The following is a 23,961-nucleotide window of genomic DNA, read 5'->3' on the forward strand; positions in this document are numbered from 1 at the left end:
ATGTGTGTGTCAACCAAACTTCCATAGATAAAAAGAATGTGTTTCTGCGTCGACCATGTTTGAACAGATAAATATCATTGTCGCATCGTCATCAGGTGTTATAGGGCCTCCTTTATTTATCTTCAGCCCCTGCCCACAAAATTGTCTGTGTGTGCCTCTGTTATGGAAAGTAACAGAACTTTAATAGCTTGTCTTATATTATTAACTGGAATTAAATACATAAAATTCCATAACACAAAGCATATTAAATGAGGACTCACTACATCAACACTCAAGCTTTTGTGACTCACTCTGAGCTAAAAAAAAAAAAAAAAAAAAAGACTGACATTGACTGGAATAGAGTACTGTACTTGCATTGCTCTTACTATGAGAATTAACAAATTAAAATACCATTATGAAGCTTTTATGGAACACAAAAGATACTGCAGAAATGAGAACGCATAAAGTCTAATACCAACACATCACTCTCCAACATCAGTCAGGACACTGGGTATTCAATATTAAACCGGTGACAGACCGTGGCACTTAAAATGATTTCTGGGATGCAGAGAATGAAGTACCAAGTCTTCGACCGTAGATGGATCCAGCATCATCAATATTATCATCAAAACTATCATCATCATTTCTGTCGCCTTACTCCCTCCAATAAACCCCTGATATGGAATGACCATGACAGACATGCCAACAAGCTGTTCTCTCTCTCATCACAACACTATTCCACTCTCCACTTCCACTGGACATAGCTCTGCCTCTACCAACTGTACAAATACATTCAATCTCACTTTCAACAGCTTAAAAATAAAAATGAAAATTACATCTTACCCTATGATCAAGCTTATTGGTGGCCAGCTTAAGTGATCCATCCTGGGCTAGGATGAAGGCTGGGGTGTTGGATGCAGGGTTGATCAGCTCCCAGGTAAAGGGGGCACCATTTGGGTCAGCATCAGCATCAGTTGCCATCAGCCTTAGCAGCGATGACCCCACTAGTCGGTTCTCCTAATGTTATGGTGTGGAAAAGGCTGTAATAATCATCATCTAAATGTCTTTTCTTTTTCCTCCCACCTAAGGACGGGGTGAGGTAGGGTCCATATAGCAATAAAAGAGAGAGATATGATCGAGGGAGAAGTAATCAACAGCATCAGCAGTCATCAGTCTATTATGCATTGACAGGCACACCAGTAGGTCCTCCTACAATACATACATAAAACAGACATCACTACAGTAGTTTTAGTAACAACGAGCACACCAGGAAGGTCTCCAAAAGTAATGCAGTTGTCACCTCTGTTGGCAGAGGTAATAACTACATATGTAATATATGTAATAAGGGAATATATATTCACCCATGCTTGTTGCTTGATGGAATCAAAAGATTCGGCAAGCATGTTCGTCAGTTCCATATGTCAGTCTGTCTGTCTGCAAGTCACAATTTTGCTCCAATCATTCTGGAAAAAAAAAAAAAAAATCTGAAGGTAGATATCCATAAACCCTGGAGGCTAGTTGTTTTTCATCAAAATCGGTCAAAGGTCCTGGGCTTGGTGGGGGGCTGAAACTCCTTAATGGCTGTGGGTCTGGAAATCATCGGGATCCAGTGGCCAGCCCAGGCCATAGATAGATTTTTATTCTTACGAATTTGAAGAGAAACATCTGGTGCACCTGGCAATGAAGTTTTTAGCTTCCTAAACCCATCCTGTGCTTCACAATGAAGTGTGAAAACTTTTGCCAAATGACTACTTACAGGCAGGTGAAAACTAAGCAGAAACACTCAGATCCATCCGGCAAGTGCTCTACAGCCCACATGCCGGTGAAAATTTCGCAGACAAGAGGGCGGGGGGAAGAGGGAGGGGGAAGAGAGGGGGAAGATGGGGGATCCATCTGGCAAAAGCTCTGCCTGTGGCAGTTTCATCTGTCTGTCTGTTTGCCTGTCTGTTTGTCCAGACAATATCTCCAAAAGATCTCACTGAATTTCAAAGAAATCTTGTGGAAGTGTGGGCCATGGGCCAAGGAAGAACTGATTAAATTTTGGGGAGAATCTGGATCCAAAGCCTATCTCCACGGATCCGGATCCTTTTCAATGGCATTGGCTGAGGTATGCACTCACTGAGTGCTTTCCAGTTCTTGTTGCCATGGCCCAAAGCTCATCTGAACATGAACCTGGTGGAATGCACACTAAAACTAACCTTCTGTAGTTTACCATCCTACTTTCAGAGGATTGGGAGTGAAATTATTTCTGCATTTGATATGTATGTTGTATATGTATCTTGTATGTTATTCATGTAAACTGTGTGGGTAGCGAAAAAATATAGATATCATACGAGAACATTTTGACGAGAAGTTCAAGATAACTCGTGAAGGAAGTGGAGCTCGAAAGCCTCTTAAACCTGTAAGAATATGGACCTATGTGTAAGATGGTCATATCTTCTTATGCCACAGAGACTCCCTAGCCCACTTCCCTCACCAATGGATTCCTTCGCATGGTAGCCGTTGTTTCACCTTAACTTGGCCCAGATTTTTGTCCTTTTTGCAGTTTACTTTAGGTGGCTCAAAGGAACAATAATGCGGTAATGTAGTTCTACATGCTTTCTATAGAACTTCCTCTTGACTAGCATCATATTTTACTGTTAATTTCTTAGTATAGTTCAGTAGGCAATATGGAGTGATGACAACTCCAGATCAAGTTAGAGTAAAAAGTGTGTATTAATTTTTCTCCTGTTTTATGTGCAAGTTATGTTATTATTATTATGAATGAAATAATTCATTCGAGAATAATTACTGTAGTTGATATATTGAAAATATAGCACTAAGGAAGAGGAGCCTAAAAAAAAACCTGAACTGACGATAATGAGGGTTCACGAGTCCTCGTCATCTCTCTCTCTCTCTCTCACTCTCTCTCTCACACACACACACACACACACACACACACACACACACACACACACTCACCTGTACTACAACAGAGTATTCATCCTGAGTAAATACAGGAGGATTATCATTGACATCTGCCACTGTCACTTGGAGCTGTGCCATGGCAGTGTTGCTGGGTGTCCCTAAGTCACGCGCACCCACTCTCAGCAGGTAATGTGCAACCTGTGTGGTGGCCAAGTGGTAAGAGAAGTGATCAGTTGGTATTATTATTATTTTTTTTTTATCCTCTGAGTCCAGTGATTAATGTTTTTAGTTTGTTATCCCCATCTCCTGGTGGCTTTATTCAAGTTGAAAGATATTATTTGTGCTAAAATTCTCTTTCAAGCCTCAAGAGAGTATAACCATAGTCTAAAGAATTCCAGAAGCAATCGCCAAACAACATACTAAATTGAAGTATGATTAAAAGAGAGAACAGTAATAAAAAAAATTAACCCTACAATGTAGCAAGGTGACACCCATCAGCTTCCCAAATTGGCTGTCTTTCACACTATCTTAATAACGAACCCTGGCAGAGACAGACAGTCCACTAGCACATTAGCTTCATATCCATTCATTTTAACCAGGAGAGTCACTTGTCTTAACCAGGACACTCGTTTTAGCCATGAGCATCCTAAGTAAAACTGGAGCCCCCCTGGGATTTGAGTCTTAAGTTGGGTACTTTCACAAGTACATTTAGAAGCTTTAGGAACCTAAAGTCTAAGTTTAAAAAAATGACCTCTATAGAGTAATCTCAGGCCCATTTCGTTCTTTTTTAGGCTAAGAGTCCCCAGTGATCGGGCAACAAATGAATTTTCTAGTTTTATCCTTCCCCTTCTCTACAACTCTTTATTCCTTCTTCTAATATCTGTATCTATATTTGTCTAACTATCAGGCTATCTATCTATTTACATATATATATATATATATATATATATATATATTTACATATACAGTATATATATTTACATATACAGTATATATATAATATATATATATATATATATATAATATATATATATATATATATATATATATATATATATACATACAGTGGTTTCATGAATTTCAATGGGAATGGGTACCTGAAAATCACCGCGAAATTCAAATACAAGTAATCGAAATTTAAACTGAACTTCTTATGGGAAAAATTAGTTTGGGTCGGGGGCCTCCGAATCTAACTACTGGTACATAAAATCATGATTTTTTGCCCACACCCCCTGTAAACTTTATGAACTATAACTGTGGTTAAGTAACTGTGGTTCTGCACTGTATTGCCATACTGCCAGCAAGTGTTTACTTGGTGTATGTTTGCCCTCTCCTGTATTGCCATTTCTCCTTTGGCTGCGAAGGTTTAGAGGTGCCAGGCTGCTCTTGTCCATTACCACTGCTACCCGAAGAACCACTCTTGCTTGCCATCTTGAAACAGGTAAGTTGCGACGAAAATACAAAGAAAATACATACAACTAAATTGCAGTGAAATGCATGTCCCCACGTGGAAGGTACAGGCTGAAAGTGCGGGCACTTGGCTGTAGAGGGCTGGCTGCTGGCAGGACAGTCGCAAGATGGCCGCCGACAACAGAACATCACCTTGCACATGGCTTGTTGTTGTTGGTGCTTACTCCCACCTGGGAGCTCTTGTCCTTAAACAACATGACTTTTTTTTTTTTTTACTCAGTCTCTATTGTTCATTTCCATGTTGCTCCTTGTATTCATAATTACTGTACTTCTCTTCGTTTCAGTATTCTGCCTACTGTATTTGCTACCACCTGTAATTCATTTTGTTTTAGTATTTCTATTATTGATTCTTTTCCTTTAATTTCTCTTGTTATATCTTCGAGTTATTAAAGTTCTGCTTAATTAATAATACAGTACTGTAAGTATATTTATAGAATGACGGAGAATAGTCCAGGGTGCAAATTGTCCTGACGGGAAAGCATCTATGTTTTGACGGGGAATTATCTGACGGCGAATTCACTTGACAGTGAATTGTCTCAGAACCTTATCATCGTATGCTCCACATATGAATAAGTGATGTTGATTTTATGAGGGAGGGGGGTGTGAGTTGGGAGCAGGGCAGTGAAATGGCAGGGGACAGGGTGACGTGGAGACGATTTGTTTGTGGCCACCCCTTACGGGATTGAGGCGTCTGGCAATAGATAGATAGACAGATAGATTTTTCATTCTCTTCTTGACACACGTCACATATGATATTAGGTTAGGCTCATACTTTTTCTTATAATTTTCCTTCTCTTCTAGCATTTTGTTTCGCATAAAAAATATTATCTTTGCTTGTTTTGGTTGGAGTCTGGCCCTGACAGCATCGAAATATGCGATTTTTCATCAAAAGGTGATGCAGGCAGACCACTCCAAAATGCACTGAAATTTGATTCACTGAATTCTAAACTGTTGAAATTCGAGAATCCACTGTATATATATATATATATATATATATATATATATATATAGTGCACACATACATACACATACAGTATATACCTTCTCCCTGTCGAGTGTGGTGATGAGGGTGACGATGCCAGACTGTTCATCTATAGAAAAGCAGTGGTTGTCATTGCCGGCCAGGATGCTGTACCGTACTAAGCTGTTCACCCCAGAGTCTATATCACTCGCTGACACCTGGAAATAAGTAAGTCAGTAAGTAGTTAGGAAAGTGAGGAATTTGCCTATACTGTATAAACAAAAAAAGTTGGTAAAAAAAGTATGTAGTATGTAAGAAAATATGCTAATAGACAGGAAGGTATGTAAGTAGACAGGTATGTATGTGTATGTACGCATGTAAGTATGCAAAGTAAGAAAATATGCTAGTGGACAGGAAGGTATGAACGTAAATAGGTATGTATGAGTATGTAAGCATGTAAGTATGCAAAGCAAGTAAAAATGCTGTGGTACACTAAGCTGTTCAATTTGAAGTCAGTGTCACTCACTGGGAGCTCCAACATCTGCCCAATTTCAGGTACGCTCAGGGATGAAAATTTGCTTTATTTTTCACCTCTTGTACTTTTAATTTTCTTGTGCTGACTAACATTCTAAGCCCAGGAGGTCTGGTATATTTCTATGCCCATACATATAAAAGTTTACCAAATATTTTAACTTTTCTACTTCTCCTCTGCTGGCTAAGAATGGACAACTCAGCACACATTCCATCCCAGGCAAAACATAATGTCTAACACCAACTCCTTTACTACCTCATCAGAAGCATATGGACCCAAAGTTTGGCTACTAATTCCCGATGTTTAAGGCGAGTGACCAGTCACCCATCCTTAAATAGTGTTATGGGAGCAATAAACCCCAACCATCTTTTGGAGGTAATCATAGGTCACATGTTTGGAGTGCCTTAACCCACTATATTACTAAGCATCTATTTGGTTATGCACAGTGAGGTTGGATGGTGAGGATATGGAGAATGGGAGTGCATTTGAGAACTTGGGTAGTGTGATGAGTAAGGATGGAAGTTTTGGGGATGAAGCACATGAAAGGGTACAGCTGGGAAGGAAGGTTGTTGGTTCACTGAAAGCGGTGATGAGAAATAGGGAGGTGAGTATGGAAGTTAAGAAGTCACTGCATGATAGTATTGTGATTCCTACCCTGAAACACGAAAGCGAGGCATGGACTTTGCTAGAGGGGAACAAGTCAAGAGTGAGAGCAGTGGAAATGAGTTACCTGAAAGGAGCACGAAGAGTGACATGGAGGGACAGGTTGATGAATGAAGAAGTGAAAGAATGTTGTGGGGTGTATGTGGATGTGACTGAGAGAATTAGGAGAAATACACTGAGGTGGTTTGGACATGTGGAGAGAATGGAGAATGAAAGACTGACAAAGACAGTGTATGTAAGTGAAGTGGAGGGAGGGAGAGGGAGGGGGAGACTGAGGATGAGGTGGAGGGATGGAGTTGAGAGGTATATGAGGGAGGGGGGAGTGAAATGGGGGGAGGTCAATCAGATGGTGGGTGATAAAGTGACTTGGAGGCGATTTGTCTGCGGCCACAATTTGCCGGATTAGGGCGTTGGGCTATAGATAGGTAGATAGGCTATTTGGTTATATGGTTACTATTTAACATAGAAACAGTTAAGGAAGAGTACCTGTACCACACTAGCACCCTGAAGAGCATCCTCCCTGACACTGGCGGTGAAGGTAGGCAGAGTGAAGACTGGCGCGTTATCATTGACGTCAGTAATGGTGAGGTTGACCAGGGCTGTGGCGGAGAGAGGCGGCACCCCTCCATCAGTTGCTATCACCGTTGCCACCACTTGCTGAACCCTCTCATAGTCCACTGGCAACCCTATGCTGATCACACCTGCCAATATACATATACTGTAAACACTGATACTATGGTCTTTCCACTTTAATTTGGCCTAAAGCTGCCATCTCTCTACCATGAATACTGAGTTGCAACAATAAAATAACACTGGAATATGGTGCAATTCATGAAAAGGTGGTATGCAAAGGATACGAATCTGTAGTATTGCTTTCTTCTGCTAAAGAGCTTTGTTAAATATACTGCACAAGAACAAAAATCTGAACTAGTTTAAGGTGAATGAATTAAAGAACTTCCACAAACAGAATACTGTCTACAGCATGCTGATCACACCTGCCTGAATGTACTGTATATAGGTGTATACTGCCTGCACTGCCACTTTGCCACAAGCTGTACTATTCAAAGTGGCGTAATGGACTTAGTACCACTACTTCCTCTGCCGTTTATTTTGCATATTACACTTTTTTGTCCTTTTGTGCCAGTGCTATATATACATATATATATATCCATCCATTGTCCAATCCTACGCTGCCCCATGAGGAGTAAGATAGATAGATATATCTATATATATATATCTATCTATCTATCTATCTATCTATCTATATATATATATATATATATATATTCATCGTCCAATCCTACACTGCCCCAAGAGGAGTAATATATATATATAAATATATATATATATATATATATATATCTATCTATTGCCAGACGCCTCAATCCCGTTTGGGGTGGCCACAAACAAATCGCCTCCAAGTCGCCCTGTCCCCCGCCATTTCACTGCCCTGCTCCCAACTCACACCCCCCTCTCTCATATATATATATATATATATATATATATATATATACAGTATATATATATATATATATATATATATATTTTCTGTGGTAGGTGGGGACGCTCACCATCCACTCACTTGATGTAGTGCTGCTCTTGGGTGTCTGCCCTTTCCTCTCCATCCTACTTTCCTTCCATTCTCTTCTGCCTTCCTTTCTTTCAGTCTTTCCTCGTCCTTCTGCCTACGGGTGACTTTACACCCCCGCTTCTGTCTTTCTTTCCTTCATTCTTTCCCCTTCCTTCTGCTTGTGGGTGACTCTATACTTAGTGACAAGCCAAATGGTTTTCTGTACATCAGGAAACCATTTACTATGCTGGGTGGTAACCATAAAACCAAATTTTGGCGCCTGGTGGTTTAGTGGGTAATTACGGAGCTCCAATCGGATTGAGCTGGTGAAGGTATATATCCAAGGGGTCGTTGGGGTTTATTTCTCACGTAATGCCACTCAGGGATGAGTGAGGCTGGTCATTCATCTTAAACATCAGGACCAACTTGCCTAGCCCCTGGCTCCTGTGCTCCTCATGGGGCAACGTAGGATTGGATGATGAATGAATGAATGAATGAAATTGAAGCGGCATCTAGCAATGCCGTGAGTAAGGAACAACCACTTTACTTCTGTACCCTCCTCACCAAACCCCTAGTCCATCCTCTCCACTTGTCCAGATCATCTCAGCCGCCTCCTTTCTTCCTTTCTAACTAATATCACAGGCATATTATGACATGACCATGCACTTATCTCATGTTAATGGGCAACGTAATGTTAACTTTGTGATACCCACACTTAAATATGCAAGTTCTTTTCAGGAACTGTTATAGGGGCAAGTGTTGTTTCTCTGAGTTCAGTATGATATCATATTGTGATAAAGTTGCCCTTCTGCTGCAGTTCTTCATCCCCCTTTTGGGAGACAGGGAGGAGCGAAGGGACAATTGTATAACCAAGCAGCAGAGTGCCTGGTAATATCAGTGCTATCATGGGGAGGCATCCCTTTTCAGAACCACATTCACGTACACAAGTTCTGCTCACTAACTGCTTCAGAACATGGATAAATCTCAAATACCAGTGTGGGTGTGAATATACAGATACTATGATTCTCATCTTCTGTTAATAGGCAGCCTTAGTTGATCGTTGTGATACCCACACTTAAATATACAAGTTTTATTCATTAACAAATAACTATAATAACGGTAACTGCAACCCCCATTTTCACTCATTAAGATCATATGTGCCTGAGGTTAGAAGACCATGGTCTAGATTTTAAGGGTGTAGAAAATCAACCAATGCCCCTGGTAGCAATTTTCATGAAAGAAAAATCTCCATGTAAGCTAAATTACTAGAGTTCAACAAATAAGAAAGTCTGGTTCTTTTTCTAGGGTTAGTGGGCAGTTCTGGCTTAACATTATGATATCCAACATATGAATTTTATTTAAAACCCCTTGATTGTGGTGATGACCTTTTTTCAGTAAATTCTTGCTGCAGCCAGACAATTTTATTCAGACCAGGAAAGACATCCCAAAATGAAATGTGTGTGTGTGTGCGTAAGCCTATTCTATCTATCTATCTATCTATTGCCAGACGCCTCAATCCCATTTGGGGTGGCCACAAACAAATCGCCTCCACGTCGCCCTGTCCCCCGCCATTTCATTGCCCTGCTCCCAACTCACACCCCCCTCTCTCATATACCTCTCCACCCCATCCCTCCATCTCATCCTCGGCCTCCCCCTCCCTCTTCCCCCCTCCACCTCACTCACATACACTCTCTTCGTCAGTCTTTCACCCTCCACCCTCTCCACATGGCCAAACTACCTAAGTGTGTTTCTCATAAAGCTTCCTATCACATCCACATCCACACCACAATGCTCCTTTATATCCTCATTTGTCAGCCTGTCTCTCCATGTGACTCCACAGGCTCCTCTTAAACAACTCATTTCCACTGCTCTCACTCTTGACTTGTGTCCTTCCAACAACGTCCAAGCTTCACTTCCATACGCTACAGTTGGTATCACAATACTGTCATGTAGTAACTTTTTCACTTCCATGCTCACTTCCTTGTTTTTTATCACTGCTTTCAAAGAACCAGCAACCTTTCTTCCCTGCTGTACCCTTTCAAGCACTTCACCCTCCAAACATCCATCCTTACTCATCACACTAGCCAAGCACTTAAACGTACTCACATTTTCCAATTCCTCACCATCCAACTTCGCTGTACATTCACTGACTTCACCTCTCTCAAAGACCATCACTTTACTCTTCCCCACATTCACCTTTAGATTCTGTTTCTTACACACTCTCCCAAACTCATCCACCAAGCCTTGCAGCTCCCCTTCGTCTTCACTCAACAACACAGTATCATCTGCAAACAACAGTACAGGGAGTTTCCAAACACTATCCTCTCTCACCAGGGCCACTCCAGCATCCACTACCCTACCTTGTACCTCTTTTATTACACCATCCATGTACAGATTGAACAACCATGGAGACATGACACATTCCTGTTTCAACCCAACTTTCAAAGAGAAAAATTCACTTAGTTCACCATCCACACGCACTGCAGCCTTCGCACCATCCTTTATACTCTTCACAGCATTCAGCAACTTCCCATCTACTCCATATATTCTTAATACTTTCCACAATCCTTGTCTATCCACCCTGTCATATGCTTTCTCCAAATCCATGAAAGCCACATACAACTTCTTTCCCTTCTCTAGAAACTTTTCCACTAAAGATCTAAGAGTGAATATCTGATCTACACAACCTCTTCCCTTCCTAAAGCCTCCCTGTTCTTCTCCAACTAATTTCTCTGTTCTTTCTCTAACTCTGTCAATAAGTATCCTACCATACACTTTTCCTATCATACTAAGAAAACAAATGCCCCTATGATTACCACACACTTCTTTTTCCCCTTTTCCTCTGTACAAGGGAATAATTATACCTAACTTCCAATCCTCCGGGACTCTACCTTCCTCCCAGACCAATCTGCACATTTTCCACATCCATTCTACTACTATCTCTCCCCCATGCTTCAGCATTTCACCACACACTCCATCAATTCCTTGGGCTTTCCCCAATTTAACTTTCTTCATTGCTTCCATAACTTCAATCCTACTGATTTCTTCCTGTCTTCTCTCCTCCCTCCTTCTCCCAGCCATTCCCCAGCCACTTATACTCGCATTACTTCCATCCTCTATGTTCAACAATTCCTTAAAGTGTTCTCTCCATCTGCTCACTTTTTCTCCCTTCTCCACTAGTAATCTACCATTTTTATCTTTCACTCCCCTGCTAACTTCACTTCCACCCTGTCTTACTCTTTTCACCTCTTTCCAGAACATTTTCTTACAGTCCCTCCACTTTACACTCAAATTCCTTCCATTCATTCTACATATAACTCTCTCTTTCGCCTCTCAACTTCTTCCACGCCCCTATTTCTCATCCATTCATTGTATGCTTTCTTCTTTTGTGCCACAGCCTGTCTCACCTCTTCAGTCCACCATACTGTTCCTTGTACCCCCTCCGTCTTGTCTTCCTTCCACACACCACGTCACATGCTGCACATATTTCTTCTGTAAATATCCTGCACACACCTTCCACGTCTTCCATCTGCTCCAATTCATATTTGCCCAATCGTTCCTCCACTTCTCTCTTATACTCTGCCTTTTTCTCATCCTCTTGTAACCTTTCCACTCTCCTTGCAACTACTCCTTCCTCTCGTCTTTCCCTTCTTCTATTCCTTCATCTTACTTGAATCCTAATTCTGGCCACCACCAAGTAGTGGTCAGAAAGTCCACTCCCCCAACCTCTATAAGCTCTTGCATCCATTACACATCTTCGCATCCTTTCATCCACACACACATAATCAATCACTGTCTTCCTTTCATTCAGTTCACCACCCACCCTTCTCATCACTTGCCATGTATACCTGTGGATCATTTTATGCCTGAAGAGGGTATTGGCTATCACCAAGCCCCTATTCAAAGCTGAATAATATCATCATAGTATGGTGAAAATGAAATGAAGCTGACACTCCCAGGCTCAGTGGGTTAATTATAACATAAGTGCCGTGCATCTGAATTACCGGTCATGGGATGAATACGAAGGTACTTCTCCCTTGTAGTGTGCTGGAGAGAGTAGGAGATCTCAGCGTTGATGCCAATATCTCTAGACGTAGCCATCACCCTCAGCACCTCCGTCCCAACTGCTGTATTCTCTGCCACTGTAGTCTCGTGCAGCTTGCTCACAAATTCTGGCGCGTTGTCATTGATATCTGTGAAAAGAAATGTGTTATTACCATCATCATCATCATCATCATCATTTTGACCTCTTTTTGTTTCTTCCCCCCCCCCTCTCCAAAGGATAAGGCAGGGCTCAAAATGCAAGGAGAGAAAAGCACAACAAATGGAGAGCTTAGTCAACAGCAAGAACAGTGAAATGGACCATATACTCATTCATTCTTCATTCCAGCCCCTGGAATCCAGACTACTTCACAGGAATGACCGTAAGAGCATATTTTATAGGGGAGTGTTATACTACAGTAATTCCTCACTTAACACTAAATATTTTTCTTTACAAAAATTATCATGCAAAGTGAAAATACTGTTAAGTGAGAGTTTCTAGCAAGATTAGCTTCTTAGGGGGAAGCGGTGGCTCAATCGGTACAGAGGTGGCCTGTGGTCCTACCGGACCCAAGTTCAAATCCCTGCTGAGGCAAGGAACAGTTTAAGGATTTGAATTTCATTAAATCAGACTTTACTGATCTACTAGAAGACCTGCCGACATGTCATAAACATACCCCCACTAATACCAATGCATCAGTCCTGTATGAGAGTGCCCTAGCATGTATTAAACATGGATGGAGGGTGTTAGCGCCGAAGTGGTGACGTTAGCGGTGCATGTTATGTAGAAGGACTACTGGGCCTTGGTAGCAGGCTGTGATGCCTATGCCCAGAGTTGGACATATAAAAAAAACATTACAAACCATATACAAGAATGCAAATAAAGCAGCAAGATTCATTTGATGATTGTGTGTGTGTGTGTGTGTGTGTGTGTGTGTGTGTGCATTAAAAGAGAAAGTCCATACCCAGTTTAACGAGATCAGTGACAAATTGAGTAACATCATGACAGCTTCGAGAAAAAAAATGGTATGCTTTGCGAAAAGTGTTCTCACGCTGATGAACAGCTTTGCAATTAAAAATGTGAAATCAAAGCAAGATAACATCAATTCAAATGACGTTGTGCTTTTTACTACAGAATCTCCACATCGATATTAGTCTTCGTACAGTAGATGTATTTCATGGACTGGAATCTAAACTGAGTGTCAAAACCAACTAATTAACCCTTTAACCGCGGTGTCATCCCAGAATGACATTGCAAAAACTGGACCAAACCGCGGGTGTCATTCTCGAATGTTTGTGAATATTTTGAATACCGCGCATTTTTTCCGTGCGCCAATTGTTTCAAGGGAGAGTAGCTATTAAGTTCTTTCACTCCAGCCGACCCCCACCTTCCTCCTCCCACCCCCCGGGCCCCCACCTCCTACCCCCCGGTCCCCCCACCCCACCCCTGACCAAACACGCATCAGTATCTGTCCAGCTGTGTGAGTGACAACACCGCTGATGTGGCAGTGAATTGCGGGCAATTACAGTGTCTTTTACCTGCCTCAGTGAACACAGAGTAGGTGTGTATTTTATATGCAGTGTTCATATATGTTTATAGTATTATTATCAGAATGAGGTTGGCATTTGGTAATGGTGTGTGAGCAAAAAATAGTGATTACAACACCGCTGATGTGGCAGTGAAGTGCGGGCAATTACAGTGTCTTTTACCTGCCTCAGTGAACACAGAGTAGGTGTGTATTTTATGTGCAGTGTTCATATATGTTTATAGTATTATTATCAGAATGAGGTTGGCATTTGGTAATGGTGTGTGAGCAAAAAATAGTGATTACAACACCGCTGATGTGGCAGTGAAGTGCGGGCAATTACAGTGCCTTTTACCTGCCTCAGTGAACACAGAGTGGGTGTTTATCATATGTCCAGTGTTCATAATATGTTTATAGTATTATTATCAGAATGAGGTTGGCATTTGGTAATGGTGTGTGAGCGAAGGTAATGGTGTGTGAGCGAAAAATAGTGATTTTAGATCGCTCACTTCTAATGACAATGCCCATCCAGTGATAGTCAACGAAATCATGAAACCTACATCATTGCAAAGCCGAAGGTTAGTACTTTCTAATGGTCCTTATTTTTCGCTGTAGATTTACTCTGTGCAGAGTTATAAAGGTTTAAAGTTTGTTTACATTTTGGCTGGAACCCCTGCAGGAGAGGCCAGTCGGGGCAAAACAATGCCCGCGGTTAAAGGGTTAATTCCCAACATTTTGCTAGAAACTCCTGGGAGAAAAGAAATCTAAGATGTGTAATAATAGCTGTAAAAGCCTGAATGCCAGCTTGGACTTTGACAACTTACCTGTGGCTGAATTTCCTAGATAAGAGTGATAGCTTTTTGCCACTACCATATAAGCTTCATGGTTCGGCTACATTTGACCTTTGCGAGAAAGCAGAACTCCAGAATTCCATTTTTTGGAGTGTGCAGGTAGATACTGAGGTTATGCTTTATTAATCATGCACTCCAGAAACTAAGTTCACATCCTCTGCAACAGAAAAACTAAATAAACTCAATAATGTAGGCTCTACAAAAACTGTGGAGTGTACAAGGTAATCACAGCAAAAATGCCTGTTCAGCTATACAGGTCTGCTATCAATTAAGCTGCTTTGCCGGTGATGGAAAGGTCACCCTCACCTGGTGGCACTTATAATTACATCCAGATGGCTCTGCTCCATGGACATACAAACGTTCCTCTTTTTTCCCTCTATCCCCCTCAAGAAGGATAGTGGACTGCAGGAGGAGGGTAACTTTAGCCTGAAGTCCACTAGGTTCATATTTTGATGTGTCTGGGGCCACAACAGCAGCAGCAGCAATGTGATTTGCTTGTTTCCTCTCAGTATACATTTATAAACAATTACATGAAAACTGTGATATTTTGGAACAAATTTCTGACTTAAAATGATGACCGTCTTTTATTTCTTTGTGTAACTGATGTGGTCCTTGTAAATCCTGTTACTGTCCTTTAAGCCATGTACTGTAGTAGGTGATTTATGAGGTTTCATAGCACTTCTTCCTTTGTGATTTATTTAGCATATTACACCTTATTCTCTCGCACAGGAAGACCACAATTCGGATGGATGGACAGTGTGAAGAAAGGGTTAGATGCAACATGGATGTCTGTAGAGCAAGGAAGAGTGGCTGTGCATAACAGGGATGAATGGAGAGAAATTGTGAATGCATAAATGGTGATGTGGCCCTGACAGGATATTCTACCCCATCTGGTCTGATCAGCTGATCGGGTCAGGTGTGGGGAAGGGGATGGGTCCAATATGATGTGGTAGGGGTTAACCAGCTCTGATGTCGGGCCCTCCTGCAGATGTCGCTGGACCGCACTATGCAGTTGACCTTCGCGCGGTGTGGCGTGGTGAGGAGCAATCTCTTCTCCTCTTAGAGGCTACGATACGAGTAAATGTGTGTGTGGATGAGCAATTTGGTGAGTGTGTCGTCCTGTCTCGGCTACCCCCATATGGGAAAAAGTCTAAGTATATAGATGGATAAAATTTCTAACAGTATAAAAGCGATACAGTTTGAACAGATAATAAACAAGAGGATATTGTGGTGCAATGTGCAGTATAATATGGTAAGGAAGAGGTGTTACGAAATATCAAAAGCCACTCAGATTATGAAAGTTTCTTCATGATGTGTTCCAAATGGTCATTTTGAGAGACTAAGGAATGGTAGATTGACCAGCAGAATGTATATGAATGAGGTGCAGGGGGAAAGGGGGAGGGGGAGACTGAGGATGCAGTAGAGGGATGGGGTGGAAAGGTAGAGGAATAAGGCGCGTGTGTGAGTTGCAGGGAGGGCAGCCTGTTGGAGGAAGACACGGTGACAGGGTGGCAATGTGTTTTTGGCCACCCCATCTGGAATTAAGGGATATTGCCATGGACAGGTAGACAGACAGACAATTGCTCTGTGAGAGTAACAGTGCAGCATGTAGTGGAAGACTGTAAACATTATTGGACGCTTGTGATAATAACAGATGATAGCGACGTGTGATGCATTCTAACTTACCCGAGACAGTAGCAGTGATATGTGTAGTGGATGATACCAATGAACTGTATTTTTTCTTGAGTTACCATACCGTTCTTAGAATGTCCTAGTAATTAATGATTTCAGAATTATACAATTCTTAGAGTTACTGTTCTTAGACTTATGTTTAGTGATCTGCACTAACTTATGTAAGACAGTAACAGTTAGGTACGTGGTGGAAGTGCAGTATCAGTTACAGTGACAATGACACTGTGCTGACCAACCTGATACAGTAACAGTGAGGTGTGTTGTGGATGACAGTGGTGGGGTGCCCTGGTCCACCGCCTGCACTGTGAGGGTGTAGGAGTCTCTGGTCTCTCGGTCCAGCGGTCTGGCAAGGCTCACCACACCCTCAGTCTCATGAATGGTGAAATGTCCATCAGCTGAGTCCACCAAGTTGTATTTCACGTGGCGGTTGATCCCTGAGAAGAACGGAAGCAGATAATAACAATAATGGTTGACCTATTGTTTCTCAAAAGTGGCAATTTTTCTAAGGAATTCATTAGCTCTCAAAGTCTCAAAATGACAATATGACAAACAATTCATGGGAGTCCCAAATCAGCTCAGTGGCTTTTACTAAACCAAGTAATCCCTCATCAGAGCATCACCAACAATATCATAAGTTTTCCAAAAAAAGGAAAGTCCCAAACTGTTTCTTAAATGACTCCATAGAGGTCATGTACACCGTCGGGCATTTCCACCTTTTATAGTCAGTGCTGTCAATTCATTCTTTCTAAAAGAAACACTGAAGTAATATAATGAAGGCTGTCCTCCGATCACCAAATGTTCCAGCCAAAGCTAACCTGCAAAAATGAAAAGAAGCATCAAATGAAATAAAAACGTTGACACAGAAATTTAGAAGAAAAAATCAAAATGTAGTAAAGGTCGTGAAACCTGCGGAATGGAATACAGTAATGACTCTCTTGGCCGGAATAATGAAAAGAACGTGTTTTATATCCGACTGTTGCCAGTCGTATGACTGAGTAAAACCATACTATTATCTCGGTTATTTAACCCTTTTATCCAAATAAAACACCTTATATTAACCTCGCTTTAATTTTAATCTTTCTAGTGGGTGAAGATTTCGTTATTTCGGCTTTTCATTATTTGAAAAGGTCATTTCTTTAAACATTATATCTGGCATACTTCTCTGCATATTTTCTATGGAAATTATTACCCCTTATATTTTTTATGGAAATTATCATCCCTTATATAGTTCTGACCCCAAAACTGTGGCACTGCCTTCGATGTCCTGTTACTAACGCAAGTAGAATTTCATCTTAGAAACCTATTTGATTAATTTCTTATACTAATGCACTGAAGCCTAGGTTACAGGTCTTTGAAAAATATGTCTCCTTAATTCCTCTCAAATTCTGATACACTGAATTCTACAGTGGCCTTTGTGCAACCAATGACTGCAATGTATAGGCCTTTGACTGATTGGGGCAATGGAGATCCTCTTACCAGGCTACTGTGTCCATAGTATTTACTGCAAAGGAGACCACCCAACACCCATCATAGGTTTTATATGACACGAAAAACCTCCACCGCCTCCTTGTTTTGAACTATGGTGGGTTGGCACAAATCTCCTCCTATCCCAGCCCTCTCTCAAAAGTGCCACTGAGGTGACTAAGTGCCGTATCCACAAAATCACTTTACATTTCAATTGTATAAGTTTGCTTGTGTGTATATATTCATGTCCACCCATACAGTGATTTAGGAATTCACATTTAAATGAGAGTGTATAACAGGGTGTTAAATGAAAAGAAAAAAAAAAGTTGCAATAGTTAACTTACGGAGGCTTGTTTATCCAATATATTAGTTACAACCAATTATAAATCTGACTGTAATAATTGCCTGGCAAAGTATTACATTCCCCAGGCATTTCTGACTGAACACTGAATACCAGAGACTGATTATTTTCTTTTCATTCAAGTATCGACTCTAAACAAAACAACACAGAGATCATTATTATTGTAGGACTACCAGAAATGTATTCAAAGTGAGCCACTCTATGCTGTCAAAATCTAGCTTCTACTTGGTACTTAAGACCCTTCCTTAGCCCCATTTCCTTTCGCATCCCACTATACACTACAACGTCTTCATCATTACCAGCCCACCCCACCCTCACCCCCCCTTCATCTTTTGGGTTGAAAGGAAGAGACCAAATTCAATGGTGGGAAAAAGACTCTGTGTGTGTTAGAGAGAGAGAGAGAGAGAGAGAGAGTTATAATAGTTGTACAAAGCTTAACTATTGTGTGAGAAATCTATTTATCTATCTATCTATTGCCAGACAACTCAATCCCATTTGGGGTGGCCACAAACAAATCGCCTCCACGTTGCCCTGTCCCCTGCCATTTCACTGCCCTGCTCCTAACTCACACCCCCCTCTCTCATATACCTCTCCACCCCATCCCTCCATCTCATCCTCGGCCTCCCCCTCCCTCTTCCCCCCTCCACCTCACTCACATACACTCTCTTCGTCAGTCTTTCACCCTCCATCCTCTCCACATGGCCAAACCACCTTAGTGTGTTCCTCGTAACGCTTCCTATCACGTCCACATCCACATCACAACGCTCCTTTATATCCTCATTCGTCAGCCTGTCTCTCCATGTGACTCCACAGGCTCCTCTTAAGTAACTCATTTCCACTGCTCTCACTCTTGACCTGTGTCCTTCCAACAACGTCCAAGCTTCACTTCCATACGTTAGAGTTGGTATCACAATACTGTCATGTAGTAACTTTTTCACTTCCATGCTCACTTCCTTGTTTCTTATCACTGCTTTCAAAGAACCAGCACCTTTCTTCCCTGCTGTACCTTTCAAGCACTTCACCCTCTAAACCTCCATCCTTACTCATCACACTAGCCAAGTACTTAAACGTACTCACATTTTCCAATTCCTCACCATCCAACTTCGCTGTACATTCACTGACTTCACCTCTCTCAAAGACCATCACTTTACTCTTCCCTACATTCACCTTTAGATTTCACATCTTACACACTCTCCCAAACTCATCCACCAAGCCTTGCAGCTCCCCTTCGTCTTCACTCAACAACACAGTATCATCTGCAAACAACAGTACAGGGAGTTTCCAAACACTATCCTCTCTCACCAGGGCCACTCCAGCATCCACTACCCTACCTTGTACCTCTTTTATTACCCCATCCATATACAGATTGAACAACCATGGAGACATGACACATTCCTGTTTCAACCCAACCTTCAAAGAGAAAAATTCACTCAGTTCACCATCCACACACACTGCAGCCTTAGCACCATCATACATACTCTTCACAGCATTCAGTAACTTCCCATCTACTCCATATATTCTTAATACTTTCCACAATCCTTGTCTATCCACCCTGTCATATGCTTTCTCCAAATCCATGAAAGCCGCATACAACTACTTTCCCTTCTCTAGAAAGTTTTCCACTAAAGATCTAAGAGTGAATATCTGATCTACACAACCTCTTCCCTTCCTAAAGCCTCCCTGTTCTTCTCCAACTAATTCCTCTGTTCTTTCTCTAACTTTGTCAATAAGTATGCTACCATACACTTTTCCTATTATACTAAGAAGACAAATGCCCCTATGATTACCACACACTTCTTTTTCCCCTTTTCCTTTGTACAAGGGAATAATTATACCTGACTTCCAATCCTCTGGGACTCTACCTTCCTCCCAGGCCAATCTGCACATCTTCCACATCCATTCTACTACTATCTCTCCCCCATGCTTCAACATTTCACCACACACTCCATCAATTCCTGGGGCTTTCCCCAATTTAACTTTCTTCATTGCTTCCACAACTTCTATCCTACTGATTTCTTCCTGTCTTCTCACCTCCCTCCTTCTCCCAGCCATTCCCCAGCAACTTATACTCGCATTACTTCCAACCTGTATGTTCAACAATTCCTTAAAGTGTTCTCTCCATCTGCTCACTTTTTCTCCCTTCTCCACTAGTAATCTACTATTTTTATCTTTCACTCCCCTGCTAACCTCACTTCCACCCTGTCTTACTCTCTTCACCTCTTTCCATAACATTTTCTTACAGTCCCTCCACTTTACACTCAAATTCCTTTCAAATTCCTCATTCACTCTCTTCTTACTCTCTCTTACTAATCTTTTCTCTCTCTTCCGCCTCTCAACTTCTTCCACGCCCCTATTTCTCATCCATTCATTGTATGCTTTCTTCTTTTGCGCCACAGCCTGTCTCACCTCTTCAGTCCACCACGCTGTTCCTTGCACCCCCCTCTGTCTTCTCTTCCTCCTACACACCACATCACATGCTGCACATATTTCTTCTGTAAATATCCTGCACACACCTTCCACGTCCCCTATCTGCTCCAATTCATATTTGCCCAATCGTTCCTCCACTTCTCTCTTATACTCTGCCTTTTTCTCATCCTCTTGTAACCTTTCCACTCTCCTTGCAACTACTCCTTCCTCTCGTCTTTCCCTTCTTCTATTTCTCCATCTTACTTGGATCCTAATTCTGGCCACCACCAAGTAGTGGTCAGAAAGTCCACTCACCCAGCCGCTATAAGCTCTTGCATCCATTACACATCTTCGCATCCCTTCATCCACACACACATAATCAATCACTGCCTTCCTTTCATTCAGTTCACCACCCACCCTTCTCATCACTCGCCATGTATACCTGTTGATCATTTTATGCCTGAAGAGGGTATTGGCTATCACCAACCCCCTCCCAGCACAAATGTCCACTAACGCACTGCCATTCTCATCCATCTCAGCAGGCACACCCCACTCACCAACTATTCCATCCACCTTCACATTCCCTACTTTACCATTCATATCACCGATCAAAAACTCTCTCATTCCTTCCAAACTTTTCCATGCACACTTGCACATTTGTCCAAGGTAGAAAAATAGTTGTTACTTAGAGATGAAACCATATAAAGTCAAGACAGAAATGAACTGCTACATGGAAGAAATAATTACTGAATAAGAGATCAAGGAATATAAGAATACTTATACAGAATTAAGATATTCCTTAAAGGTGAGAAGTAAATTGTCCTGGAGAAAGTTTAGATATTTACTGTGGGGGGAAAAAAAAAAAGTAGAGAAAATACCTGTCCAAAGAACAATTTTGTTCAGCTTTGCGATGACATCAAACTTGAGAGGTTCGATAACCTGCATTAATCCCTTCACTGAAAATTCCTTGTGCTAAGTTTCATAACACCATGTAGTGTCAGCAAGGAAAATAGACAAAAATACATCATCAAACTGAACAGTGCTCAGTTTGTTTTCATCTGAAAGAACTAGGCCACTCCATGAAAACTAAGTCACGGTTGCATGAATATCGCTGAGCTTTAGTTATGAGGTAGGAATGAATCTCCTTGGTTAAAAATCAAATCACCATTCCAATCTGACTACGCTTGGTCATCAACAGGTTCAAAGGTGTTAGGGACCTTTATTAGGTTAGAAGAAATGCACAGTTGGTATGCTATTTCCCTTACCCCTATCTCCTTGTTACTTATCAAGATCAAAATCAGTTGTTTCCATATTTAGTTGGACAGTTATTACACTTCTCTTTTCCCTATTTCCTTGTTACATATCCAAATCAGAATCAGCAGCTTGCACTCTGAGTAGGACTGCGTTGATTGGTAATAACTAACTTTGGCTACTAAACCAAATCAGAATCAGTAGCTTGCATTTTGAGGAGAGCAAAGATTAATAAAATCAACCAGCATTAGGCAGAGAAACAGAAAAAAATACATCAACCTACTGTAGTGAAGAGGATAAGTATTCCATAGCCCTTATCCCTGTTTTCTTGTCACTTACCCTGATCAGGGTCAGTGGCATGAATTTTGAGTAGGACAGTGTTGACGGGTGAGTCCTCTGGCAGTGTGGCTGAGTGGGCAGCCTGGGTGAATCTGGGTGGGTTGTCATTGGTGTCTATGACTGTCACCTCTAGGACCACCTCACACTGCCATGATGCCTCCTCCCAGTCTGCCACCACCACCTACGGCAGATTTATAAGACGTCACAATTACAAACAGATCTAGATAATGTGTGAATGGAGAAAGGCTCGACTTGACAAGTGAGTTTAAGTAACTGGCTGTACTGATAGAGAAAAGTTGTAAATGTGTAGAAGCTGACAGTAAAGCACCACATGGGAAGAAAGTGGCTGGTCCTAGGTGGAAGACGGGTATAAGTGTGGCACTGTGAGAGGGCAGCATGACATTTTAGTGCTCATATTAACATATAGGTGTGAGACACTGGTGTAACAAGATTACGATAATTCGAGACTAAAAGCAGTTAAGATGAGGTTAATAAAGAAAGTGTGTGGAGAACGTATAGGATAAGAAATAATGTAATTAGAGAAAGATTTCAAGTAAGGAAGCCTGTGGATGAAAGGGCTGAAAAGTTTATACTTTCATGGTATGATCACATGAAGACAATGAATACAACAGGGTGGCAAAAAGGGCATATATGAGTATGCTGGAAGGTGGGAGGAGACAAGATAGGCCAAGATGAAGGTAAACAGATATTGTAGAAAAGTGTTTGAGAAACCGAGGTATGGAAGTTGATGAGGCAAAGTAGCTCACACAGGATCATGTTTGTTTGATGACTTACATAAGGAGCACATAGCAGTAATTTGGTACCCTCCTTTATAAGCTGACAGTCGAGGGATATGTTTAAATGACACATAACGTGAAGTGCATCTGTATTATTTAAAAAAAAAAAAAAAAAAAAAAAAAAAAAAAAAGTGCAGATGATCATGGCTGTGAGGTCATCAGGTTTCAGGGGCTTCAGCTGTGAGTGAATGTGAGTGTGACCCACTTCACTGAGCATACTGCTAACTGCCTCTCCCTGATTCATGTTTTGCCACTACCTCATTCAATCCTGAGATGGGAAAAAGAAGTCATGATCATGATGAAATATAAAAGGCTCCCTTGGCTCAGAGCCCACAGACAGTTTTTACTTTCATACAACCATAGAATCTCCTGTACCCAATGCATGATTCCTATATATGTGTGTTTTGAATAACAACGACTTTCATTTTCATCAGGAAATATTCGTTTTTAGCAACAGTCTCCCCCACTACATCTATTCATTGCTTGGAAAAACTGTAGTAATGTAGACCACATCCTGATAAATAATATGTATTTATTGTATTCTGTCCATGTCTAGAAAATAAGAATTTGAAAGTAAACTGGCAGCTATGGGAGACTTTCAAAATGCCTGAAGTTTTAATCTGAAGGCTAATAATTAAGATGGACAATCAGGATGAAAAGCCTGGTGACACCTCTCTGCCAGCAGTAGCAATGGAAAATATTTCATAAATAATTTCATAGTGATAGAAATATACAATATACAGATAAAGAGTATGAGAAGGAAGGATAATCTCTAACATTTCGGGAGGAATGAAAAATGTGGATGCAGGAAACAAAGATAGAAGGAGAATGTCTTTGAAATTTTGCCTATGACAGTAAACTGCACCTGCCAGAAAGCCAGCACCACGTCTATCTATCTATCTATTGCCAGACGCCATAATCCCGTAAGGGGTGGTCATTTGACTTTGAGTTATTTGTTTTATGAGGAGGGGCACTAACCCTCCACCAACCCACTTGTTGACACGTAGGGAGGACGTATGGTTTGGTTATATGGTTACCACCCAGCACTGTAAATGGTTTCTTGGCTTACATGAAACCATTTGGCTTGTCACTCGATGTAAAGCCACCTGTACGGGAAGGAAAAGCAGCAAGAAGTGACAGGAAAGATGGGA

The 23,961-nt window shown here is 41.4% G+C and overlaps 1 protein-coding gene across 1 annotated transcript in view; it reads right to left on the reverse strand.

The window, feature by feature from the left end:
• LOC145408967 (fat-like cadherin-related tumor suppressor homolog) overlaps positions 1-23,961 on the reverse strand; it is a 335,831-nt gene that overhangs the window by 35,401 nt on the left and 276,469 nt on the right. The window contains exons 34-40 of the mRNA XM_080279544.1: positions 22,014-22,194; positions 16,429-16,626; positions 12,087-12,275; positions 6,999-7,213; positions 5,398-5,535; positions 2,941-3,084; positions 823-996 (exon numbers count right to left, since the gene is read on the reverse strand). Of these exons, the coding sequence (XP_080135670.1) occupies positions 823-996; positions 2,941-3,084; positions 5,398-5,535; positions 6,999-7,213; positions 12,087-12,275; positions 16,429-16,626; positions 22,014-22,194 (1,239 nt within the window). The remainder of the gene's footprint in view (positions 1-822; positions 997-2,940; positions 3,085-5,397; positions 5,536-6,998; positions 7,214-12,086; positions 12,276-16,428; positions 16,627-22,013; positions 22,195-23,961) is intronic.

This window comes from Coenobita brevimanus, chromosome 79 (genome assembly GCF_032717465.1).
Source record: "Coenobita brevimanus isolate Jiangsu-jjx chromosome 79, ASM3271746v2, whole genome shotgun sequence".
Classification (NCBI taxonomy): Eukaryota; Metazoa; Arthropoda; class Malacostraca; order Decapoda; family Coenobitidae; genus Coenobita; species Coenobita brevimanus.